Raw genomic sequence first — 26,928 nt, 5'->3', positions numbered from 1 at the left:
CTGACTGCTCATGTATCACAGAAGATCGCTGGGTGATCTTGGGGCTGTCACACACCTTCAGATTAACATATCTTACAAGGTTGTTGTGCTGATAAAAACGAGGCTGATGTAAGCCGTTTTGGGTCCCCGTTGGGGAAAAAGATGGGACATAAATAAAGTGAATAGATAAGCAAATTAAAGAAGATAATGGACATGAAAGGGTTGGGCAAAGTGCATATAATAAGCCACAATCCATCTAGTTGTAGGGTTGGCAGCTCCGAGTTGGGAAATACCTGAAGATTTTGGGGGTGTAGCATGAAGAAGGTGGGGATTGAAGAGGGAAGGGGCCTCGGCACCCATTTCATAGAATCATAGAGTTGGAAGGGGCCATACAGGCCATTTAGTGCAATCCCCTGCTCAACGCAGGATCAGCCCTAAGCATCCTAAAGCATCCAAGAAAAGTGTGTATCCAACCTTTGCTTGAGCTCACCACCTCCTTAGGCAGCCTATTCCACTGCTGACTGAAAATTTTTTTCCTGATATCTAGCCTATATCGTTGTACTTGAAGTTTAAACCCATTACTGCGTGTCCTCTCCTCTGCAGCCAGCAGAAACAGCATGCTGCCCTCCTCCAAGTGACAACCTTTCAAATACTTAAAGAGGGCTTTCATGTCCCTGGATTTGCTCCAGGGGAACTGATCTCTGTAGCTGGGAGAGCAATTGTTATAGTGGGAGATCTCCAGCTACCGCCTGGAGGTTGGTGAACCTTAGACATAATTGGAAGACCCTTTTATAACAGGATAATGTTTTACCAGTGGATTTTTTGATGTTTGGAAGAAATTCTGGTCACTGATTGGCACCATCTTAGGAATGAATCATAGAATCATAGAAGAAATGGTTTATCCTCAAACATAATATTTACTTTTTTTATCTTTACCACTTAACTGCTCTTATAATATTTGAACAGCGGCTTCCTGGGTGGAGCCAGTCCGGCCTCTGTTTCCAGTCCATGGGTCAATCGCTGTGCACATCCTGATTGGCCTGTGGACCAGAAACAGAGGCCAGACCGGCCCCCAACGAACCCAGTGAGGGAAGCCTGGTGAAATCGGAGCTAGTCTGGCACTGACCACCACCAGGAGAGGAGGTCGATGGGGCTGGGGAGGGGGGAGAGAAGGGAGTTCCCTGGCCCAAAAATGCATGCCGAGCCTTGGAGAGGCTGCAGCAGGCTTTTTGGGGGCAGGGAGGTGAGCTGGAGGGAGGGCTACTGGGTGGGCGGAAAACAGGGTTCCCGCCAGCACTTCCCCCTACTCCGAAAAGGCCTGCTGCGGACTCTCCAGGGCTCAGGGTGCTTTTTCAGGGCAGTGGGGAGTCTTGGAGGAAACTGCATAGCTCCCCCTCCCCAAAAATGCCCGCCAAGCCTTGGAGAGGCCGCGGCAGGCCTTTTTGGGGCAGGGGGGAGGGCTGTTGGGTGGGGTGGGGGGAACGGGGATGCTAGTGCCCGTTGTATTTACAAATATTATGTTTATATATCGCCCTCCCTTGAGGCTCAGGCATATGTTACGCAACACAGGTGGAGAGAGCTTTAAGGCCCTGACCAGCCATAGTTGGTACTTTAAAATATCATTGATCTCAGTGAGAGAGAACATTCCTATTCTCCCACAGGCATCAATGGGACCATAATGCTTAACAGCACCTGAAACCTTTTGAATTGTCAACTTAGGAGGGCATAACAATGCTCAGGATAGACTCAAGTGGATCCTTGTGTTGGTACGAGGCAGCAGAACAGAGTTTGGGTCCAGTGACACCTTTAAGACCAACAGATTTGTATTCAAAGTATAAGCTTTTGTGTGTACGCCCACGTTTTCAGATACAATCAGATGGAAATTACCAGCCCATACATATAGATAGAAGGTCATTAGTGTATTAACGTACAGCATAATTAAGGTGTTTAACAGAATCAAAGACCAAACAGAAGCAACAAGCTTTGCTTATAAGGTTACCATTTATTTGGTTTAATCCCAGGGAGAAACATAGTGAACAAAATAAATATATCAGAATTGGAGATTAATGGGCAGATGTATTCTTAACTGTGGGATGCTGAGGGTAATTAATTGAGACCCTGTCAGTGCGGGAAAGTGAGAATTAAAAGGAAACTGGCTTGATGAGTCTGCCATGGCACCAGGTGGCATTCTCTCTTGCTTGCATTACACTTCCATTTTCCCTCCCGTGTCATCAAAAATCAGGTGTTCACACTTAAAGACAATGAACGCCACCCAGGGGTGGCCAAGCCGTGGCTCTCCAGATGTCCATGGACTATAATTCCCATGAGCCCAGGAGTGGCCAAGCCATGGCTCTCCAGATGTCCATGGACTACAATTCCCATGAGCCCAGGGGTGGCCAATCCATGACTCTCCAGATGTTCATGGACTATAATTCCCATGAGCCCAGGGGTGGCCAAGCCATGGCTCTCCAGATGTCCATGGACTACAATTCCCATGAGCCCAGGGGTGGCCAAGCCATGGCTCTCCAGATGTCCATGGACTACAATTCCCATGAGCCCAGGGGTGGCCAAGCCATGGCTCTTCAGATGTCCATGGACTACAATTCCCATGAGCACAGGGGCTCATGGGAATTGTAGTCCATGGACATCTGAAAAGCCACGGCTTGGCCACCTCAGACACATTTATGTGAGAGGAAGGGATCTGCCTTGGCTCTTTAATGCCAGTGATGCAATCTCCCCACTAAAAAACCCACAATTTCCTGACATAGTTTCTTTGTTGCACCTTGCGGTCTCTGCTTCTCCTTTCTGGCGTTTCCTGTTTCTCAAGTGAGGCGTGTGTGGATTTGTGCTTCTGGTTCGGTAATGGCTGGCTGGCCCAGGCTAGCTCAGACTCTCATCAGATCTCAGAAACGAAGCAGGGTCAGCCCTGTTGAGTGCTTGCCTGGGAGACCACCAAGGAAGTCCCGGGAATGGCAAGCCACTGCTGAGCATACCGTGCCTGGAAAAACCCTTTGGGGTCATCGCAAGGCGTTAGCCACCGGATGGCACTTCCCACTCAGGCAGTCGCACCAAGCAATTTTTGGTGCCTAAGGCGAGATTGCGGTACCCGGCCCAAGCCAAAAAAGTTATTTAGGGGAATCAGGATGAGAGATGTGAACTTTGTGGAGCAACTGCAGCACCATGTGCCTCTTCACCTTTCTGTATTTCTTCCTTGTCTGTGGCCTGAAGAAGGGGTCCCCAACCCCCGGTCTGCAGCCTGGTACCGGGCCACAAAGGCCATCATACCGGGCCGCCAGCGGCCGCACCTGCCTCCCCCCTGCAGCGAGAGGGGGGGAAAGAGGCCGGTGCAGCAGCCGGTGTGAGCCGGTGCGAGCCGGTGCGGCAGCTGGTGTGCCAGCGACGCAAATGCGCATGCGCGGAACTGCCACACATGCGCTTTTGCACCCCCTGGTGGCCAAAATGTGCATGTGCGGCAACTCTGCGCATGTGTGTTAGTGCCACCTGGTGGCCAAAACGCGCATACGCAGCAATTGGGCATGCGCATTTATGAACAACTGCAGCAGCCGGGCCGCTGGCTCTCCTCCACCCTCAGAGGCGGTCCCCGACCAGAAGAAGGTTGGGGACCGCTAGCCTGAAGGGTCAGAATCACACAAGAGGTGGAGACCATTCAGTCCAGTCCCCCACCCTGTTGGGGACTGAAAAAACACCGTCCTAACAGGTGCTCATCCAGTCACCTCCTAAAAACCATCGATGAAGGAGACTGTACCACCCTCAGAGGCAGCATATTCCATCTACGAACAGCCCTCCTGCTCAGAAAATGCTTTCTGATAGAATCGTAGAGTTGGAAGGGGCCTTACAGGCCATCTAGTCCAACCCCCTGCTCAACGCAGGACTGAAAAATGTATTCTATTAGAATACTCAAATGGTACCTCCTTTCCCGTAATTTAAACCCATTGCTATTAGTCCTCGTCTCTGAAGCTGCAGAAACTCAGTTGGCCCCTCTTCTACACGCCTATCTCTGACACAGTAAAATGCAGCATTCCTATCCCCCCCCCTTGCCTTCCTCCAGGTTGCGCATACCCAGCTTTCTCAGTCTCAGCTTGTGAAGCATGGGTCCCAACCACTCAGCCATCCTAAACATCCTTCCCTGAGCAAGTTCCAACAATATCCTTCTTCAACTGGACACAGTATCCTAAATGAGGTCCAGCCAGTGTGGAATGGGGGGGCGGGTTATAACTTCCCTCTAGATCAGGAGTAGTTAAACTGCGGCCCTCCAGATGTCCATGGACTACAATTCCCAGGAGCCCCTGCCAGCAGGGGCTCCTGGGAATTGTAGTCCATGGACATCTGGAGGGCCGCAGTTTGACTACCCCTGATCTAGATTCTGTGCTCCCAGCGGTGCAGCCTAATATCGCCTTTGCCTTCTTAGCAGCCCTATCATCTCCACAGTCCACCAGAACTCCTACTGGTCAGGATTATTGCTAGCACAGGACAGGTTTTGTTCCTATCTCCCTAAGGCAGGGGTGGTCAAACGGTGGCTCTCCAGAGGTCCATGAACTGCAATTCCCATCAGCCCCTGCTGGCACCGTTGGGCCACCCCTAGGGCACGGCAGCCTTCTTGTTCTGCCCGCTCCTTATGCTGGAGGGTAAGCCATTGGCAAGTTGGGGAGAGCAGCATGGGAGAACGTCACCCTTTTCCTACCCGTCTGGCTCCGAGAGTTTCTCCTTTTTCTAAGCGAGCCTGTGTACCTTTTATGAGGGAGGGGGCTCCTTTTTTCTCCCCGGGTTTTCCATATAAGGAGTGATTTGTTGACTCAAAACCTGAATTGCCAAGGGATCAACTCCATATAGTTCAGAGCTGCGGGAGGGCATGCGTTCAAAGAGCGGTGTGGATCAACCTTTTTCCATGCCTTATCACAGCAGCTCATCTCTCGCAACAGGAAGAGAAAGTCGTAAACCAAAGGTCAAGGCTGCAGGAGAAAGCATTTCCTTTGTGGCACTGATACAGCTTTCGATGTGGCTGGAGGTGCAAGGGTGCATGCCACCTGTGTGTTCCCCGAAGGCCTTGGGCCTGTCTCTGAGCTCAGAACCTGCTTTTTGCAGGATCCTCCTTGTCCCAAACTGTCACAAACCATGGGCTGGCCTGCTCAACCAGAAGGGAATTTTCTTGCAAAGCCGCTCCAGACACAGGTGGTGCAAAGGATTCAGTCTTTATTCAGAGAAGTTCCATAAGGTGAAACAAGATGAACATGGTAGGCGCAGAGGATGCGTTGACAGAGACAGGGATCAGTGGCCCCCGTAAGGGAATTTATAAGGGGGTAATTTAGGTGGGAAGAGGGGTTCACATAGGAAAAGGCTATTGATCTAAAAAGGCGCAAATAGTTGGAGACTGTCCTTGGTCTGTCCTTGATGCTGTTCTTGGCAGTAAATTTCCAGCATCCCCTAAACCAGGGGTAGTCAAACTGCGGCCCTCCAGATGTCCATGGACTACAATTCCCAAGAGCCCCCTGCCAGCGAATGCTGGCAGGGGGCTCCTGGGAATTGTAGTCCATGGACATCTGGAGGGTCGCAGTTTGACTACCCCTGCCCTAAACAGACCAAGGACGCGAGGAGATAAGAGAGAGTTCTCATAGCGGGGAGGGAAAAACTCTCAGAGTAATAAAACCTGTCCAAGGAGGCAAGAGAAAATTCTGAGAAATGCCTGGAATCTCACCAGGGAAAAAAAAGGGGGGGTGGTGGCCCTCAATAAACTTCTAACTCAAGTCTCCTGGCTTTGGCAGGAGAGCGGATATGACACAAGCCGGATAAAAACAAAGCCAGACCTGGGGTGGGAGTGAGCCGGCCACGCCCAGGGCAGCTTGGCAAACGCTAACAACACTTTGGATCTGCAGGTTCCTGGATAAACTTGTGCTGCCCCATCCTCCCTTTGTCAATATTAGCCCTGCAATTTAAAGTCGATTCAGAGGCTGGGCTCACTTAGTCGCCGCTTCAGCAAATGGTTGGAACAGCTAATAGCGAGGGTCTGAGAACCTGTGGACCACCTCCTTTTTGAGAACCTGTCTCTCAACTTGTATCAAAGAGGCAGCTTTCTCTTTTGAAAAGCTTGTTTTCCATTTTTTAAAAAGATTCTCCAAAATTTAAAAAAAAAAAACTTTTGAATGCTAATTTCCCAATCACGTTTTCTTGGCTCTCATGATGTGCATGTTTATGTGGGCCATGTGAATTGAAATCATCTGTGGCTGGCTGGAAAGGAGTCATCACCCACCCCAAGGCCTGTTTTCATTTTGTATTTGGCAGTTGGGGTGGGGGGAGCTGCATGGCCAAGATGCTTCTCACAAACGTATTGTGGATGGGAGCCACACCTTTAGATGCAGCTGCTCCCAAACATGGATGGATGGGGGCTCTGGATAATCTTGAGGCCATGTCTGGATTTCCTGGGAATTATCACCCATTTCCATTGGCTGTCCAAGGGGACTTCAGGGTGGCCTGCTTTGGAGGGCTGTCATGCCATCCCAGTCCCCTTTGAAACAGCCTTGTTTCCTGATCCCAGGGTTTCATTCTGCTTATTTGCTTGACTAGAATTTAAGCCTTCTGTTACTGAAATAAAGTGGGTGCTAGAATGCAGTGCCTAGGTGCAGGTTGGGCTGCTGTATTTCAGCAGCCGCTGTGCCCATGGCAGGCCGTCCCCTGGCTGCACTCACCAGGACTCTGAGCAGCTCCCCGCTGGGCCCCCGCAGGACTGGGGAAGGCTTGGGTGGCCGGGGCACTCCCAGTCAAGCAGGCGGCTGGGGGCGGGGCTGGGAGCAGGGCTTCCAGATCCCCGTTGCGGCGGGCGTGCTGGCAGGGGCAAGGGGAAGCCTCACCCGGGTGGCAGCTCTGTCTGCAGGCGGGTGGCTTTGCGGAGCCCTGGGAGCAGGCCTGGTACATGCCTGACACGTCGGGCATTCTGGCAGGGCTGTGAGAAGCTTCCGGTGGCAGGGCGACTCGGGGATGATTGGGCGGGCTCCACCGGCAGGCTTCGCGGGGCGGGGTGGTGCTCGGCGGTAGGGTGGCTTCTGTGCGGGGCTGGGAATGGGAGTAGGGCCCCCGTTGTGGCGTGCGTGCAGGAAGGGGCGTGGGAAGCTTCAGGCAGGCGGGGCAAAGACCAGTTTTGCCATGGGGCGGGGCACTCTGGCCGTGAAGCCCTCTTCCTCCCCCCACCCGGGCCGTCTTTGCAGCCTCGGCAGAAGCCGGGCCGCAAAGCCCTCTCCCCCCCCTCCCGGCCCAACATCCTGGCTTCCCGGCCGGGGCAGGAGCTGGGTGCGCTGGCCCAGCTCCGGCGCCGGGCATGAAACCCTCTCCACCCCTCTCGCGGCCCAGCTTCCCGGTGCCTCTGGACCTACCTCTGGACCTCTCAGCGGCCAGCACAGGAATGGCTGCCGTGGGGCGAAAGTGGGCGATGTTTGGGGGTGGACGGGTTGGGAGGCGCAAAGCGCCTCCCAACTGGTCAGTCTGGGGCCAGGGGGCCAATCGTTGCCCTCCCAATCCCAGACAATGCCCACCCTCAAAGCCCTTACTGTTTTATTTATACTGTTCCCACGGAGTGGTTTAAAGATGGTTGTAAGGGGAGGTGTAAAACCATTGCCAAACTTTGCCTGTGTTTGGTTGTGCTGCAGTCTCCTGGAGCTCTTCCAGAAGGGTCTCTCTTAGAGAAGCTTTTATCTCATGACTCTTGGGCCTCTTCTGCATGATAGATAAGCTGATGAAAACTCACTAATACATTGTTGTTTTTCTGATCTCTGCATAGAAGAGTGAATTTACTCCACAAAACTGATTTTGTTCCGCATGGTGAACTGCCTCTTCGGTGTTTTAAACATCTTTTAAGCGTTGTTTCTGAAAGATGCTTTTCACGGATTGATTTTTCTCCTGCCTGCGACGCAATATTAGTCATGTAGAGAAGCTCCTTAGTTATGCAGATTAGTGACTGCATTAGAGAACAAAGTGGAGTTGACAAAACTACAGGGGGCAGGGCTATGAATTGTTTCATGCAGAGAGCACTGCAACGTAGTTTTTCAACAGGCTATATTCAATGCAGAACAATGATTGTAATATAATAAAGTGGCCTAAACTGGTTGTTTTTTAAACTGTTTTATTTGGTTCCGTGCAGAATATCTCCTAGAGTGAGGAGCTATTCTCTGTTAAATGGCCATTGAGTCTCAGACATTTCAGACCAGAGGGAGAAGCCTCTACTGTGGGGGTGGCCATATTGAGGCTCTCCAGATGTCCATGGACTACAATTCCTATAAAATATGCTGCCAGGGGCTCTTGGGAATTGTAGTCCATGGACACCTGGTGCACCACAGTTTGGCCAACTCTGCTCTATTGCATGTGGGTCTGCTCTCTGGTGTTATGAGCTCTGAATTGGGGAAATACTGGGAGATTTAGTGGATGGAACCTGGATAGGGTGGGGTTTGGGCAAGGGAGGTCCCTCTGAGTTTTTATCCTGGACAGGGCCCGCCCTAACTCCTCCCCAGGTGGCCTTACTCTTTTATTTAATAGGACCCTGTCCTATTTAAAGATTATGATGAAGCAACTTTTCCAGTTTCTGTGCACCTTTTGTGTTGAAAGGCCATGGTGCCGCTTACTGTATGTGTGGGCACAGTTGAAATGGTGGTGTGTGCGTGTGTGCAGGAGTTGCTGCCTGCTCAACAAGGAGGGCTGGAGTTAAGGACAGGCATTTTGGGGAAGCTGCTGCATTCCTCACAGAGCAGGCTTTGATAATCAGGCTGTCGTTTTTGGCTCCGGAGGTATCCATGTTGTTAAAGTTTTTTCCCCTGCCCCAGGTCAGGGGCTTTTAAGGAAACGCTTGCTTTTGCAGGGCACCAGCAGCCCTCATAGCCCAGCAGAGCCTGCAAGCGACTCGGGGTCAGGACTTGGCCCCCGAGGGCACTGTGCAGAGGAACGCAATGGCAAAGCACTCCTGCCATGGGAGTCCTGCCCGGCGGAATGCCATGTGGCTGCCACAAGTAAGTGGCACATTCAGAGTGAGAGTTGGATTCAGTGCTTCTTCCCCTCAGCTATAGTGCCACACTTCCTCGTTTCTGTGTACGCATTGGTTAATGAGATGTCCATCCTTGTGCGTAGGAGTGTTAGATGAGCATGCAGAATCAAAATATTTAATGTGCACTCCTAAGAATTGCCTGCCTTCCCCATCGATGTCTGTAGCGGCTGTTTTTACTGTTCACCCCCTGACCCACAGGCTGTTGGCCATTTCAGAACAGGCAAAAACCTCTGGAGACTGGAGGTAGAGAGGTAGGTTCTAGCACCTTGCTAGAAAGTTCTGGTTTTGATCTTGAGGTCTGTTTTCTGTCCTAGAGGTTCACTTTAACAACTAGCGTCATGGTTAGGAGAAGTAACTAGGAGATTATTCCAGTGGGGCGATGCCTCAAACCTGACAATGCTTTCACTGCAGTCACCCTGGAGCTAGCCAGGGGTGGCGGCGGGGGGGGGGGTGTTTTTTAAGATTGTGGGCACCAAGTTGCTCTCAGAACTGCTGCATGTGGAGAGGAAGGGCTACTGCCTTCCCTTCCACTGTTGCACATGGTGAATTCCAAATACGTGGAGCTCCAAAATTATTCCAGTAATCTCCTGCTGGGATCTTTTGGTTTGGAAAGATGCTGTAGAGCAGGGGTAGTCAAACTGCGGCCCTCCAGATGTCCATGGACTACAATTCCCATTAGCCCTGCCAGCGAATGCTGGCAGGGGCTCATGGGAATTGTAGTCCATGGGCATCTGGAGGGCCGCAGTTTGACTACCCCTGCTGTAGAGCAAAAGGCAGGAGCCTATGCTCCCCTCACTCCACACTTCCAAGCAGACCTGGGCTTCTGTGAATCGTAAATTTGCAGCAAAAGCAAAACATCTGCTTTAAAAGCAGTTTTCATATCAAATAAGCACAGATGTGTTAATCAGACAGGGTGTTCTGTCACACGGGGGGATTATTTTACTTGGAACTTGTCCTTAAATTCAAAAATCTCAACATATTGAAGTATTGTGACTTAACTCTTGAAATATTTCCCACAGTCCCCTCAAAGGTCAGTCATTTGTCAATAAGATAACACAGGATACCTGCTCTATTCCCACCTCTCTGTCAGCCCCTAGGCCCTGTGTACCTATACTATAGAAACAGACTGGAATGGGAGATGGCTGAACTACAATACTCAGGACAATGGAACCCCTCCAGGGCTTAACAGAGATACCAGGTTCTTACCTCCATACACATAATATTCAGTTTTCATATCGGTTTCAAGTCATGTATAGGCTAATTTTCTGCTATTTCAACTGCTTTAATCCAATTTTAAGAGCCTCTTGTGGCACAGAGTGGTAAGGCAGCAGATATGCAGTCTGAACCTCTGCGCATGAGGCTGGGAGTTCAATCCCAGCAGCCGGCTCAAGGTTGACTCAGCCTTCCATCCTTCCGAGGTCGGTAAAATGAGTACCCAGCTTGCTGGGGGATGAACGGTAATGACTGGGGAAGGCACTGGCAAACCACCCCGTATTGAGTCTGCCATGAAAATGCTAGAAAGCATCACCCCAAGGGTCAGACATGACCCGGTGCTTGCACAGGGGATAGCTTTACCTTTTACCTTTAATCCAATCTTAGCTATACTCATTGTTCGGTTACTTATGGATCTAAGTAGCCCTTCCTGGGAACTAACCTCTAACTTCTATGGGATGGTTGAGAAAAGCTTGTTTCCATGTATCTGAAGATGCGCGTGTGCATGGACAAAAAAAACTTATGCCCAGAATTAAATTTTCTTGCATGTGCACAAAAGGTTAGAGTTAAATTTTGTTGGTCTTAAAAGTGACCCTGGACACAAACAATGTTCTAAAAATGTCCAAAGTTTCTTCCTTTACCAGGCAAAGCCTAACTTGTTTAACTACCTAACTATCCTCCTAGTAGCTTTCCCCTGTTTCTCTGTTGCTCCCCACGCCCCATCTGAGGCAATGGCAGCCTTTCCCTCTGGTTTTCTCTCTTCCCCCTCCATGGCCTCTCATTAGCTGATGCTGCTTAGTAGCATTGTTATTATTTATTTAGTTACTATGGGCCAAGCACATTGCTTTCAGGAATACAACAGGCGCTATATTGGGGTGGGGTGGGGAGGAAGAACTCTGTGAACAGCCTCCCCCTCCCCCCAGGACCTGGAAAGGCTGCAGGCGGCTGTTATGGAATTCACCACCAGGGGCAGCTCTCACGCGGCAGAGATCTGCAGCCTCCGAGCCTCAGAGGGAAGTGGAAGGAGGAGGGGGTGGTCGGGGGTGGGGGACGGAAGGTGATTGGCCTCTGGAGAGACAGGCAAGCCAGTTAGAGGAGGAGGCACTCAGGGGCGGTACAGTTGCCCTGAGTGGGTATTAAGTGTTGAGTGGCACTTAAGCCATGAGACCAACTCCTCCTCCAACCCCTTACCAGAAATATGTGGAACAGATTATATGGAGAATCTGTCCAACTGGAGCGGATGGGGGCACCCTCTTTCGGAACCCCTGGACAGAGGGTGGATCAGGGAAGAGCCTCCCAGAGCGACCCTGAAAGTTTGGAGGCTGTAACTGGAACCCCCAGGCCCTGGGAAAAGTGGGAACACTGGAATTCTCATTAATGGGCACGGAAGCTGAATTGATCCAGATCGGGCCCCTGGTGCACAAGCTTAGTTGGAACTAGAGACAGGCAAAATGCATTCCAGAAACACTATTATATATTGATCTCTGCAAGCTTTGGAAAAACTTTATCCCTGCCCCCCGGCATGTAGCCATCTTCTCCTTTGGCAGCCGAAACACACAACCCTACTTGATAGGTAGGTGATGAGTCCCAGCTCCTCCCAGAAACCTCTTGCTGTTTTATTTATATGTTTAGAAGATTTAGATTAGATTCAGATGAATGTAGGTTATGGGGGAGGGGACCAGTGGCTGAGAGCAAAGCATCTGCTTGCCATGTGGAAAGTCCCAGGTTCAAGCCCCGGCATCTCCAGTTTAAAAGGATCAGGTGGAAGGTGAGGTGAAAGTCCTCAGCCAGAGACCCTGGAGAGCCACTGCCTGTCTGAGTAATCCAGGGGTAGTCAAACCGCGGCCCTCCAGATGTCCATGGACTACAATTCCCAGGAGCCCCTGCCAGCATTCGCTGGCAGGGGCTCATGGGAATTGTAGTCCATGGACATCTGGAGGGCTGCAGTTTCACTACCCCTGAATTTTCCTTGATGACAAAGGGTCTGATTCTGTATAAGGCTGTTTCATGTGTATTCAGCTTGGAATAAAGATTGTGCAGGCCATGATGCGACTAGAAGTTATCGGGGGTGGGAGGGGGGGGCTGTGGTGTGCCCACGCCAGATTATTTTATCAGGTCTCCTCCACATTTTGGGAGCAGGAAGAGAGAGGACGACGTTGTGTCGGCCCAGATTAATTTATCAGGTCAACGCCATAGTTTAGTCCCCTCGTCAGTCTCTTCTCCTAGCCGTGGTTGTCAGAAAGTGGGTTCCTCATGACACTTGATTTCCTCTGATGTTCCATGCAGAGCTGGAAACAGCAGCTGAATTTTGGCTCGTGGGAATCCTGGTTTATTTCCTTGCTTTATACCTGCCATTCTCTTGAGCTTGGCCTCGATCATTGTCCTCTCCTTTGTTTTGCCCTCACCACAACTCTGAGAGCAAATTTCCGTGGTGTGAGTTTCCGGCTAGGCCAGGGGTGACCGAACTGTGGCTCTCCCAGTGTCCATGGACTACAGTTACCATCAGCCCCTGCCAGAGGGAGGGATGCACACTAGACCAATGTACCTGTCCTTGAAGATCAGGTTGTCTTTCTGATGGAGTCCAAAAGGGCTGTAAACGTCTCAAGTCCCTTGGCTACATTTGATAGATGATGGGCTTGAATATTCTCTATTCGGTTGGTGTATCCCATGTGTAATTTCAAATTTTGGCACCATGCTAGTTCAGACTGGAATACATTCTTTACACTGTTGTGTAGTTCTTGGAGCCAAACAGGAGCTGGAAAGTTGACCTAGTAGAAGGCTTTGGGTTTCACGGGGCCATCAAAATGAATTCCAAATTCCGTTATGCAGCTAAATCCACAGACTTTCTCCCTGCAGGGTCCCAATAACAGTGACTCCCTTGTGCCAGTCTTCAGTTACGAGCATTCTGTGACTGGTAGGAATGAATAAGCATATTATGATCGCTTGCTTGTAGAATTTGCTTCCAAACCAGCAGTTGCGAAGTTAAAGGGTGGGGGAATCTAAGTATAGCACGGCACACTATTTCTCTTGGAGTTCCGTGCACTATTAATGGGACAGATGTGGTTAGTGTCCCACATCTGGATAAAGTGCTGCCTGTTGACTAGAGGGTAGGAAAAAGCAGAGTAATACGGGATTCGTGTGATGCAATTCTGGTAATCCACCTCTGGTTTTAATGTAGGTAAATTCTTGTTCTAGTTTGGATCCCTTGGTGTGGTGGTTAACAGCGGGGGCTTCTGAGCTGGGTTTGTTTCCCCACTCCTCCATATGCAGCCAGCTTGAGCTAGTCATAGTCCTGATAGTGCTGTTCTCACAGAGCAGTCTCTCTCAGGGATCTCAGCTCCAACTGCCTCACAGGGTGCCTGGTGCGGAGAGGGGAAGGGAAGGCAATTATAAACCACTTTGAGACTCCTTTGGGTCGTGAAAAGCAGGGTATAAAGACCAACCTTTCTGCTTCTCCGGTTTTTATTCATGTGCACAAGCTCTCTGGAACAGTCTTGGATGGGGTATAAGTCTATCGGATTATTTTTGGCTCCATTTCGTAGGGTTGCCCATTTTGGATTGGGAAATGCCTGGAGATTTGTGGGCTGGAGCCTGAGGGAAAGGAGGGGCCTCAGTGGGGTACGAAATCATCGCATCCCCCCTCCCCTCCATAGCAGTCTCTCTCTCACTACAGGGTGGCTGAGCTCTGCCACTTGGAGAGAAGCCCTGATTCTTGGAGATCTCCAGGCCTTACCTGGAGCATGGCAACCCTGTTAGTTGGGTTTATGCTTATACTCCAGGGGTAGTCAAACTGCGGCCCTCCAGATGCCCATGGACTACAATTCCCATGAGCCCCTGCCAGCATTCGCTGGCAGGGGCTCATGGGAATTGTAGTCCACGTGCATCTGGAGGGCCGCAGTTTGACTACCCCTGCTATACTCCTTGGAGACAAACAAGAACACTTTTACCGGCAGGCTCTTCGGAGAGCGTCCCCCACCCCCCTCGCCCCCCCCCCGCATCTAGGTTCAGGCGCTCATTCATGTTACCAAAAATACCCTGTAAATGAATCCACTGTAAGTGGCCTGAAGTTCATCTGTCATTTATCTAATTTTAAATTTCCATATAGTTTTTTCCAGCCTGACAGCTGCCTGGAGCTGGGTAAAAAAAAGCCAAAAAGAAAAAAAAAAGAGCTACAAGGGTTGGAACTCTAAAAATACACAAAGCTGTGCACAACGGTGTGACAGGTGCCCGGTATGCTGTGCGAATCCTTGTTCAGCTCCTGAGCCAGGCTCTCTCAGCCACGGCCTCAGGAAACCCTGCGGGCCCTGAAAGGGTTTCCTACATGGGTGGGAGTGAATTAATTCTTCATATATTTTTAAATTTGTTAAAAATTTATCAGGTGATAGTCATTTTTATTTTTTTAATTATTTTTATTAATTATGTTTATATACCGCCCTCCCCGGAGGCTCAGGGCAGTTTACATAAAACATAGAGAACAATACAAGAAACAATCCATAACATATAGTAAAAGTAAAGGTAGTGGGGGTGGTGGGAAAGTATCCTATCCCTTTAGGTAAAGGTAAAGGTATCCCCTGTGTAAGCACCGAGTCATGTCTGACCCTTGGGGTGACGCCCTCTAGCGCTTTCATGGCAGACTCAATACGGGGTGGTTTGCCAGTACCTTCCCCAGTCATGACCGTTTACCCCCCAGCAGCAAGCTGGGTACTCATTTTACCGACCTCGGAAGGATGGAAGGCTGAGTCAACCTTGAGCCGGCTGCTGGGATTGAACTCCCAGCCTCATGGGCAGAGCTTTCAGACTGCTGCCTTACCACTCTGCACCACAAGAGGCTCTTATAACATATAGATAACCATATTAATACTATTAACTGATAATTTTAACAAGGGTAACAGTGCAACAGGTCCAGGAGCAGAACACATGGATGGATTTCTGGGACGGAGGGAGCAGATGTTGTTGGTTAAGCCTAGTCTCAACCATATATAACCATATATAACCATATATGGTCATGTTGACCCCCCAATGGCCAATGATGGTCCTAGAGAGGGTGGGAAGGGGAGGGGCCTCAGGTGACTATGGCCTCCCAACCATATTCTGCACAATCACACCACTTCTGGGTTTTCTCAAAGCCTATGAATGTTTCAGGGGGTTCTGAAGTTGAGAAAAAGTTGAGAAAGAAGAAGAGTTGGTCTTTATACCGTGCTTGTCACTGCCCGAAGGCATCTAGAAGGGGCTCACAATCACCTTCCCATCCTCTCCCCACAGCAGACACCCTGCGATGTAGCTTGGGCTGAGGGAGCTCTGACGGAACCGCTCAGTGAGAACAGCTCTAAGAGAACTATGACTAGCCCAAGGTCACCCAGCTGGCCACACATGGAGGAAGAGTGGGGAATCAAGCCCGGCTCTCCAGATTAGATAAGGCTAGCTGGTGGGGAGAGGGGAAAGAGTCCGGCATGTCAAGCTGGGTGGGAGAAGGAAAATGCAGCTGGGCTAGCAGTAACATGCTGTCCAAAGTCCAAAGACTCCAGCGAGTGTCCTTCGTGCTCCTGGGGGTTGGGTGGTGAGGAGAAAAGGGCTTTCAAATCACAGCTGGTTTCTAGGGACCCCTCAGGTGGTGCTTGGCTCTTGCTTGTCTCCGCCTAGCAACCTGCTTAGCTTCAGAGATGCAGGTCAGGGCTCTGTGTGGTGGGTGGCATTGAAAGGCTGCTCCCATCAAACCAATTCCTCTTTTGGTTTCAGGCCTGAAGAATGAGCTACCCGGGTTATCCCCCTGCCGGTGGGGGCTATCCTCCAGCTGCTCCAGGTAAGTCGCCAGCCTGTTGCTGGGCTGGATTATACAGTTGGCCCATAGAGAGCCCCCCTTTCTGCTCAGTGAGCACTACAGCAGCTGTCAAATCACATCTTAAAGGGCATTAAAACTAACCCAAGGAATAATTAAAACTAGACTTAAACTTGTACAGAAACATAAACAGCCTTTAAATCCTTGTGGTACATTTTACTTAAACTGCATCCCTTAAATGTGCATGTTGACCTTGCTGCTAGGGTTGTGTGCTTCGGCTGCCCCTGCGCTGGCTGCTTCGGGCTGGAAGGGCTACTTTGGCGGCCGAAGGACACAACCCTAATTGTTGCCGTCAGGTTTTAAGCGTGGTTTAACTGTGCAGCTGCCCACTGAGGACAGCAGACTGCAAACATTAAAACAAAAAGGTTGCGTGGGTGTGCCAGTCTGTAGCTCGGAGGAAGGATTGTCTCCCAGCTACTACCAGCTGTACTCTGTAAAAGAAACCTACAGCCCCACCACGTTGCTTTTCGTCCCTTTTGTGCTGATGCCAGCTGGTCCCCACAGAATGATCTTCCAACGGGAGAGGCTCTGTTTGCCGGCCTTTGAATGGGTGAATGGTTTCAGCACTGTGAGCCAGTACTGGTGCGTTTATAGCTGCAGGTTGGTTTTCTGCGATGGGAGAGCCCCAGTGGAGGTTACGACTGAATTACTTTAATGCTTCTTCTGATTTAGCCCACGGGGCTTGAGCAATGTCACATTGCAGACAACAAAGATAAGGAATTTAAATAACCAACCAGTTACATAAACAAAAAAATTGGCCACGGTTAACTCTTTGCATCTGATGTCGCATTTCTTGGGGAGGAACAGAATTTAATCTTGCAATCATAAATGCTCTCCTATACCGAGGAACAGTTAAAAAACCTAAATTGTGTAAGGTTACCCAATCCCAGATCCTGGCAAACATGCCCCATTGGCTCTGTTTGTGGAGCTAATAAAGTTCAAGATATATAGATGTTTATTCAAAGAGTGCCACTGAACTAGAATTAAGTGGGAGTGGAAAACTGAACTGTATCCAAGGTTGTCAAAACAATGTTTTTACTTCTCCTTAAGTAAAAAGTAAGAATCCTGAAATGGAAATGTGCATACTAACACTCAGACACCCACTGGTTCTCTTTGAAATAAGGTTTTCCTTTGACGTTTCAGGTGGTAATCCTTGGGGTGCCCCTGCCTACCCTCCCACAAATCCTCCTCCAATTGGGCTGGAAAATGTTGGGAATTATATGAATCAGTTTAATCCAGATTATATGGCGAGCATGGTGAGTACTTTTCAGGAATTATCATTTTTTAAAAAAAATTCTGAATTCATTTATTCCCTGTGCCACCTTCCCTTCTCTTCATGGTTCCTTCCAATCCAGTGTAATCCGAATCCTTTATTGTCATATAAGACCATATTGCAGTTAAAATTGGAATAAGTAGACATAAGAACAAAATTAAATAAAAATAAGAAAGTAAATACATAGAACCCAAAAAGATTTAGTAAATATACAACAAATTGTCCTTTACAGCGGTGCTGATGTAATTGAATGGGACCCTGCCAAAATTGGCCATCATTTCTATTATTTCTATGTAGGTATTATCCAAGAGGAAAGAAACCTTAAGGAGATCAGGCAGTCCCTGCTCATTCATCAGGATGAGACTCAAATATTTTTTATAACTTGTATAAAAAGGATGTGCTGGACAGTTTTGATATTGCTTGTTTTGCATGGACAATATCTATCAGAAGGTGACACTGTCTGGAACCTTCCTAAAATAATTGGTGGGGGCAGGGCATTGCATCTGGTCAGAGAGAAAGCTTTCTGTTGGCTTGGTATTAGAAGATGGTGTACATAAGAGGCTATCTGGCCTGCTGCAGGTGAAACCCCCAAATTCAGAGGGGAGCATGTTTTGCTAGCTGCACTAATGAGATTTTGAGCTGCACCAATAAGATTTTCCTTCCACCTTTTTTGTCCTAAATATATTCCCCACTTACTTAATAGTTCAGAAAAAATGCAGTATAAAACAAAAAATTTGGACCCTCAAGGTGTCACCACTCTTTCTTCCTCCCCTCTCCCTGCACTTCTCGGTGTCTCCCTCTCCCTCCCTGTTCTTACTCTCCGTGCCTGATCCCTTCCTGCCCCCCACTCCATCAGCTTTGTGCCCACCTGGCAGTGGCTCCCCAGGAATCACAGCGGATCACCCAGCTACTGTGATCCGTTCCCCTTATGCTTATCAGCTCTTTACTAGGAGATTCCTGGGGGTTTGGGGGAGGAGCCTTGGGAGGGCAGGGCTTGGGGATTTGTGACCTCAGCAGGGTGTCATGCCATAGGCTCCACCCTTTGGAACAGCCGTTTTATTCAGGGGGACCGATCCCTTACTTCTGGACAGCAGTTATTATTCTGGGTGCTCTCCAGCCCTCACCTGGAGGTTGGCAACACTAGTTCTACTGGAGGAAATGGCTGCTTTGCAGGGTGGAGTGTATGGCATTATACTTGCCTGATGACCCTCCCTCCTCAAGCGCCAGCCTCCCAGGCTCCACCCTATAAGTCTCCAGGAATTTCCCAATCTGGCACCCCTGACTCCTTCCAACTCAATGGCCAACCTACCTTCATCTGCCCCTTCAGCTCTCCCTCACCTCCCTCCCTGCAGCCTCTACCTAAGAAATCTATAGCCTTTCTGCACAGTGGGGACCAAAGCAGGTTACATTATCCTCCTCACCTCCTTTATATCCACCCAACAACCCAACAGTTCACCCAATCACCCAGTCAGCTTCCACAGCAAGACAGGGAACTGACCCTGGGTCTCACAGACCCTGCACTGAAGCTCTGGTTCAGCAATTCCCAACCATGGTTCTGGGGAAACCTGAGGTTACAAGAAAGCCCTCCGGGAGCTCCACAGCCTTTCCCAGAAATTTGGATGGCTGCTGACATCCCTGGATGTCTCTGGAGCACCTTCCCTTGATGTCCTCCAGGCCTAGGTCCTTTCTGCACATGGAAACGGTCAATGATTGGTCGGTTGGTCAATTGGTTGGCTGGTTCTGCATCCTACTTCCGCGCCCACATCTCTGAAGGGGCAGGTCTCCACTTCTGGGGTTCCTCAAAGCCTGGAAAATATTTCAGGGTTCCTCCACAGTCAAAAGGTTGGAAAAGGCTGATCTAGCTGCTGCTGGATCACACTGGCTTTCGTAGGGTGACAGCTGTTGAACAGTCACAAGCAGCAGGAGCAGCAGAATTGGTTCTTCTATGCTGCTTTTCTTTACCCAAAGGAGTCTTCAAGTGGCTCCCAATCACCTTCCCTTCCTCTCCCCACAACAGACACCCTGTAGGGAGGTGGGGCTGAGAGAGCTCTGTGAGAACAGCTCTAAGAGAACTGTGTCTAGCCCAGTGTCACCCAACTGGCTGCATGTGTAGGAGTAGGGAATCAAAGTATTACTTGTACCAACCAGGCTGAGTTGCTTAGGCCGGTTTGCTGGAACAAAAAAAGTTGACGGTCTACTATAAATACTAAAATAAAATAAAAAACCTTCTAAGTGGCTACAGCTTCTACTTTTGTGAGCATTAAAAAAAATCATGTAAATCCCAGTCTTTGCATGCGTGCTTCGGCAGGCAAATGACAGGACATAAAACCAGTTATATGGGGATGATTCCTTCATATTTTTGCAAAATCCTGCATATATGGAATATCCTGAAGTATTTGCATGAGTGCCCAGTAAGGCAAATGAGGCAGAGGGCATAATATAAAGTGACAGAAAACAGAGAATCCTGCTCTCTGTCCACAGTGCAAGACATTAATCCAGCAGTACCTTTCCTGCCACCCGGCAAGGGTATTTTGGAAGTGGCCAGGCATCAGCTGTAGGAGATTTTATTGGCTGTTCAGTTTGTTTTACAAAAATGTTACTTTGGCAGCAGCTGCCCACTCAGTACATGGGTCTTCTTTGCATGACTGAAGGTAGGGCATGGCAGCCATTTTGTGGCTGGCTCCTCCCTCCTGTGGCAGCCATTTTGTATTTGTGCCCACCACCCTGTGTCAGGTTTGAAATGGTTGGGGACTCCTGCATCAATCCATACTGACCTGGGGTGGTAGTGGTGGTGGTGGAATACAATTGATGTGAAATTATCTGCAGACTCTAAACAGGATATCAGTCCTATAGGTTTGCTTATGTCTTTACAGGCTTCCAATATGTCGGGAACGTTTGGTGGGGCCAACATGCCACAAGGCCTGTACCCTCCCGCCCCTGGTGGGGGCTACCCCTCCGTCCCTCCGGGGGGCTTCGGGCAGCCTCCCCAAGGACAGCAGCCCCCTTACGGAATGTACCCGCCAGCTCCAGGAGGAAACCCCCCTCCAGGAATGCCATCTTATCCAGGGTATCCAGCACCATCTGCGGGGCAGCAACCGCAGCCGATGACATACCCCGGTCAGCAGCCCATGCCACCCCCAGGGCAACAGCCCATGCCAAGCTATCCTTCTGGCCCAGCAGTGCCATCTTATCCGGGACCTACGATGCCAACAGTTGCTCCTGTACCAGTAAGAGCATCTCTGTTTTAAATGTCTGTGTTTTGTTGTTGGATTCCTTCCCTCCCTCCCTTTTGTTGGAAATCAGAAATAAGGCAAATACCTGGTGTTTAGTGGTGTCTTGGATAGTTTGGATAGTGTAGAATGAGTTTGGTGTGGTTGTGAGAGAGCTGTGAAGCAGGAATCTCAAGCCTTTATTGAAATGGTGGGAGAGCTTTATCTCAGTGTGCCTTTAAGGCCCTAAATGGCTCAGGGACACGGTAGCTGAAGGAGCATTGCCTCCCATTACTGTCCAGCCCACCAGTTAAGGTCTGCCTCATAAGCCACACCCTCTGTGCCTCCCTTTCAGAGATGAGCCAGGTTGCAGCTAGAGGCTGGGCCTTTCCTGTGGTGGCCCCACTTTCAGAATACCATCTCCCTTAAGGCTCCCTTGACACCAACTTTTCTGTTTTTTAGGCACCAGGACAAAGCACAGGTTTTTACCCAGAGTTCTAATTTGCAGTTTATCTTATGTGAAAACATGCTGGATCGAACCAATGGTCCATCCAGTCCAACGCTCGATGTCACACAGAGACCAAACCCCAGGTGCCCTCAGGAGGCCCACCAGCAGGACCAGAACTCCAGAAGCCCTCCCAATCTTGCCCCTCAAGCCCCAGGAAGACAGAGCATCCCTGCCTCTGTCACAGTGTTCTGTCTGTACCTTGGGGCTAATAGCCAGTCATGTTCCTCCTGTCCCCTCTTGAAGCTACTGGTGATGGTGGCAGCCACCACTTCCTGTGGCGGTGAATCCCACGTGTTAATGACTCTTTGGGGAAAGAGGCTCTCCCTTCTAAGAATTACTTCCTTCTAAATCTACAGTGCATTAATTTCTTTGAGTGTCCATATAGCCAGCTTTTTAATGATCTGCACTGTTTTCTGGATAGTTTTTATGCTTTTTATAAATAATTTTTTTTAATCCTGTGGCTTTTAATTGTAAGTTGCCAGAAACTGGACTCAGCAGCACAGAACTATTCTCAATAAACACAGACTAAAGTAACCTGTTTTCCTGCACTGCAGGAAAGTGTCCTTTGCAGTCCTAAGCAGAGGTATGTCTTTTTAGCCCACGTTGGCTTCAGTGGACTTAGTTGGGCATAACTCTGATTAGGACTGCACCATGATAAACCTTATTTAAAACAAATCTGTTATTTAAATCCTCCTTTTTCTCCAGTTGAAGATACGATTAGGTCAAATAGCCTAGTAACTGGAGCTTTATAATTTTCCAAAGGGTGTTTGCATGGAAAACATTCAGGGCCTTTTCGCACAGGGATCTTTGTTGCAAATTGTTTGCGGAATGAAAAATCGCCATTTAAAATAGTGGAATTCGTTGTTATGCATACCTGCCTTTGTAGTGGAATCAGTTGCGTTTTTTAGCGTTTCCCACAGGCTTCCGGTCTCGGCAGAAATCGCTAGAAAGGAAGCGCTATTGCCAAGCTCGTCCCGCCCCTGGCCGTCAAGCAGCCAATGGGCAGCCGTTAGCATGCTCCCAAACAGCCCCTTTCCCTTTAACAAAGGTTTAAAAAAAAAAAAAAACGACCCATAGCAATGAATCTAGGTAGATTCGTTGCTATGGAGAGACCCATCCAGCTGCCTAATGTGAACTGTCGTTTGATTGTATGATCGTTTGCACGCTGCCTCGAGTGATAAAAAAAAAATCCCCCCCCCCCCTCACGGGATCGATTTTCGGCTGAATTTATTTGTAAAAAATAAAGGGACTTTATTTCAGCAAACGGGCTTTTCAGTGGTTTGTGCTTAGTGACTAAAGGTGAAGGACTGAAGCCAGGGAAGCCTCTAAACAGAAAGAGGCTCGCCGGTGCGTTTATCCCCGCTCGCTCGGAGAAAAAAAAATGGCGATCGCTTCGCCGGAAGTTTGGAGGAGAGAGCCAGGGGGAGGGACTTTGAAGAACCAGCAACAATGGTAACGCACAGGTCTTTAGCGCTACTGTTGCAGATTGGTTGCAGGAGTGTATCGCTATCCGGAGGGTGAATCCACTTTTCTGGATTCCCCTGAAAGCGCCACAACGAAGCGCTTTTTGCTGATTGGTTTCAGGATTGTTGCAGATTGTCTACGACGTCGTGGGTTATGGCAAATTAGTAGCGTTTCCAAATAGCAACCATTGTGCTACTTTGAAGCCGTGCGAAATGGCCCTCAGTTTTGCATCTTTAGTTTTCTTGGGTCAATGTAGGCTGGAAACCGAGGAACCATTTGTGATGCTTCATCATTTGACCCTCTGAGAGATGCCGAAGTCCTAAGGAAAGCCATGAAAGGATTTGGTGAGTGGGGGTCAAATTTGGGGCTCTGTATCCCCCCGGCCCATTTCTGCAGTGGAATGCCCTCTTCATCCAATCACCGCCATGCTTTGATCTTATATGCTCAGAGTTTGTTAATGCATGAGTGTGTATGGACCTTATAAGGGTCGCACATAGGTCAGTAAATAACTTGGAAGAGAATGTGATAATCCTTTGTTCTCCTGACGCCACCTATGACCACAGCAGCATACGTTTAACTTAATTTCAGCATTCAGTCTTCAAAGTCATAAGGACTTCTAATGGATTTTGTCAGATTTCTTCAGAGCTTTTTGAAATACATTTCCCAACCTGTTACAATATTCCCCTTCTCTTGCTCACCCGCGTTTAGGTTGTCTGCCCCTATGCCTTTCTCTTAATTGGAGATTGCCCCAAAAACTGGAAAGCAAAATGGTCCCGGAAAAGCAGAATAGGCCTGAGCCTTCAGGGAGGGCGGTATATAAATATAATAAATAAATAAATAGCTGCCATCTCTGGTGGGAATAGACTTGGGTTGACTCCACGCCTAGTAGCAAGGCATGAGCACATGGAGTATGCATACCCCCTCCCCCCACTGGCTGAAACAGAGCATCTGGAACGTGCATATCTCAAGAGTGGGTTTCGGAGCGCCAGTTACAAGGACCAGGCAGGAGAGGATGTGAAAGGCCTCTGCCTGAGACCCTGGAGAACCTACGGCCAGTCTAACTCAGCAAGACTAACCTTGATGGACCAAAGGTCTGATTCCTGTTGAGACTGTGGCACCTTCTCTGTCTTTGCAGGGACGGATGAGCAGGCCATCATCGACTGTCTCGGAAGCCGTTCCAACAAACAGCGGCAGCAGATCATCCTTTCCTTCAAAACAGCTTATGGGAAGGCAAGTCCCGGGAGAGCCCTGTGGGCAAAAGAAAAACATGAGAGAAAATGGGAGGATTGGGGGGGGGGGTGTCAGGTGGGCTGTGTTTACATGAGGGCACGGCATCATCGGGGTAGTCTCTTTTCCTGCAAGGGACTTCCCACTATCAGTGAAACAGAAGCCCCCTCTACAGAAGCAGCCATGCTTGTGTTGCTTTGAGGAACGTGGTGAAAAGAGCTATCCAGTCTCCCCCAACTACGGTTGGCCGAAGCGGCCGTTTGCACCCGAAGCGGCGCTGGACACCGAAGCGCCCAGCCCTACTTAGGGACCCCGTATAAGGTTCAAGGAAGAGACATTTGGAGGTGCGTTCTCCAACATGTGCAGAATGGGCCCAGGTCAAGGAAGAAAACAAAAACTTGGGGTGCTTTGGGGGGGGGATTTTAAGTTATGTGAAACCCCAACTTGATTCATGTCAAGCTTCTTCAGGGGAGATATCACTGTCACGATGTAAGAATCAAAACAATATTCAACACATAATTGTATAAAATTAAAATACATTTGAAATATTCAGATATACAGAACGAAGACACAGAGCAGGTTTGGGATATCAAATAACATACCAATGAACCAGATAAAGCAACTCAGTTATACATAATCATGTGACTCAATTACAATTCATTTTAGCTGTTTAAACGAAATGGCCTGAAACCACTGGCCAGATTCTCACTGGAATGTTACCTTACTCTGGGCTACTTCATTTAGTCGTGTACATTTAATTGAGTCATATGATTATGTACAACTAAGGTATTTTATCTGGTTCATGGAGATGTTATTTTATACTCTGTGCATGCCCTGTGTAACTGTTTTATATATTTGACTAGTAAAAGAGCCCATTGTAAACAAATACAATGGGCGCTAGAATGTGGGGGATAGGGAGGGACAGGGCAGCGCGTGGCAAGGAAACTGACCTTAGAGAGGGCGGGCGGCGGCGGCGGGGCATCCTCAGCTGCTCGACGGGCCTTTGGCGGCCATCTTCGATTCCGGCGGGGTCTTGCGAAGGTCCGTTTTCGGTAGACACGGGAGTCCCTGGCAGCGGCGCGCAGGGTGGCTGGCGAAGCTCCCTGCCTTGCGGTCTGACGCGGCGGGAGGCGCTTTGCGCCTCTCACCGTGTCAGACTGGCGGGCAGGGAGCCCCCGCCAGCCGCCCTGCGCGCCGCTGCCAGGGACTCCCTCGGGCGGCGGCCTGACGCGGCGAGAGGCGCTTCACGCCTCTCGCTGCGTCAGGCCGGCGGGCTGGGAGCCCCCGGCAGCCGCGCTCCGCGCGACTGCCAGGGGCTCCCTCGGGAGGCGGCCTGAACGCAGCGAGAGGTGCTTTGCGCCTCTCGCCGCATCAGGCCGCCGGGCAGGGAGCTCCCAGCAGCCGCGCTCTGCGCGACTGCCGGGGGCTCCCTCGGGCTCCCTGGGGCAGCGGCCTGACACGGCGAGAGGCGCAAAGCGCCTCTTACCGCATCAGGCCGGGAGCAACTGCGAGCCGCGCTGTGTGCGGCTCGCAGTTGCTGCAGCTGGGAATCGGAGGGACCAATGGGCAGGCGCTTTGCGCCTGCCGATTGGTCCCTCCGATTGTCTGAACTGACGTTGAGCTGACGTTGATTCTTCAAATATCAAGGCTTATATCCACTTCTGGATATCGCGGGGGAAAGGTAGGGTCATTCCGGATCAATCATGCATGTTGCAGAAATTTAAAGTGCCCAAAATCAAAGTCGAATTCAGTGTAGATGGCAGGGTTTTATTTGAGCTGGCAGTGGATAAAAAGCCCCATGCAGACTACACCTTGGTGTGGCCCTATTCTTCTATCCAGGTCAAGAGCTGAATAGTGGGGGTTTGGCCACTGCCTGCCTCTGCATAGAAACCCTGGACTTCCTTGGTGGTCTCCCCCCCATGTACTAATCAGGGCTGACTCTGCTTAACTTCTGAGCTCTGATGAATTCTGGCCATCCTGAGCATCCAAGTCAAGGTGCCTACATAGATGGAGCTATATCAGTATAAGAGGCAGCCTTTGAACACAAGGTGTCCATGGTTAAGCATGTTCCAGAGAAGACATTCAGCGCCTTGGTGCTTCTGAAATAGGTAGAACTTGTCATAGTATCTATGGATTTTGTAAAGTAGCTGGGCTTGAGCTAACATCCACCATTTCTTATTGTTTTATAACAACCAAACAGGATCTAATCAAGGATCTAAAGTCTGAGCTCTCCGGTAACTTCGAGAAGACTATCTTGGCAATGCTGAAGACACCCGTTGGCTTTGATGTTCATGAGATCAAAGAAGCAATCAAGGTTTGTATGATTGACAAACTACCGTTGTTGTAGACAATTAGGGTTGTGCACTTTGGCTGAGTTCGGCCGTATCGGCGATCACCGAAGCCCGAAGTGTGCGTAGGAGGCCACCGGCCTCCTACGCACCACTTTGGGCTTCGGTGATCGCTGAAGTGGTCAAACCGAGCCAAAGCGCACAACCCTATAGCCAATCCTGTGTGGTATCGCCTCTCTGCCTCTCTTCCGATCTATCCTCACGGCACACCTTCTCTGGGACTCTGTCTCTTTAACTGGTTGGTACCCAGTCCCGACTGAAGCAGAGCCAAAATAGGTGGCCCTCCGTTAATTCACATTCACTCTTCGTTCTACCTTCTCTTTCATCTCCACCCCAAGGTAAATGTAACTTTGGAGCAGAGGATCCAGCAAAATGCCCAACTCTTTCCTATCTTTGGATCTTGCATGGGAAAGTGGGATGCTTGCAGGTTGCTCTCAGCTGCAAGACCAGACCCTGCTGTTCCCTATGGATCCACCTGTCTCCTGGGAACAGGTGCAAAACTGGCATGGGTTGTGCAGTTCTTTTGCAGTTATTAACACCTGCACAGGCCAGTTTTCATATGCGAAATTGGTTCACAAAAGTGTTTTTTCTTTTTAAAAAAATCTAATGCATAAAACAACTGATGAAAGCAAAGGAAGTTGGCCCGGGAAGAAATGATATTTAAGTAAAAACATGACTCAGAGAGTCACTTGTAAGACTAGACTTTTAATTTTCTTGTATACTCTATTTTTAATGTATTTTTATCCTGATGTCATCCACCCTGAATCCACAGAGATAGGGCACACAACACATGTAGTAGTGGTAGTGGTAGTAGTAGTAGTGGTAGTGGTAG

The 26,928-nt window shown here is 49.5% G+C and overlaps 1 protein-coding gene across 4 annotated transcripts in view; it reads left to right on the top strand.

Moving 5' to 3' along the window:
* Positions 1–26,928, top strand: part of ANXA11 (annexin A11) — a 282,321-nt gene that overhangs the window by 236,868 nt on the left and 18,525 nt on the right. For 3 of the 4 annotated variants that reach the window (XM_077350889.1, XM_077350885.1, XM_077350886.1), the window contains exons 2-7: positions 15,968–16,031; positions 17,211–17,323; positions 20,214–20,567; positions 22,778–22,865; positions 23,657–23,751; positions 25,949–26,062. In XM_077350889.1, the coding sequence (XP_077207004.1) occupies positions 15,977–16,031; positions 17,211–17,323; positions 20,214–20,567; positions 22,778–22,865; positions 23,657–23,751; positions 25,949–26,062 (819 nt within the window). In that variant the 5' untranslated portion in view covers positions 15,968–15,976. Of the gene's footprint in view, positions 1–13,087; positions 13,146–15,967; positions 16,032–17,210; positions 17,324–20,213; positions 20,568–22,777; positions 22,866–23,656; positions 23,752–25,948; positions 26,063–26,928 lie in introns of all 4 variants that reach the window. The other variant, XM_077350887.1, reaches the window with a different exon arrangement.

This window comes from Paroedura picta, chromosome 8 (genome assembly GCF_049243985.1).
Source record: "Paroedura picta isolate Pp20150507F chromosome 8, Ppicta_v3.0, whole genome shotgun sequence".
Taxonomy (NCBI): Eukaryota; Metazoa; Chordata; class Lepidosauria; order Squamata; family Gekkonidae; genus Paroedura; species Paroedura picta.
Note: the sequence above shows the minus strand (reverse complement) of the source record. Positions and strands in the feature narration are given on the sequence as shown.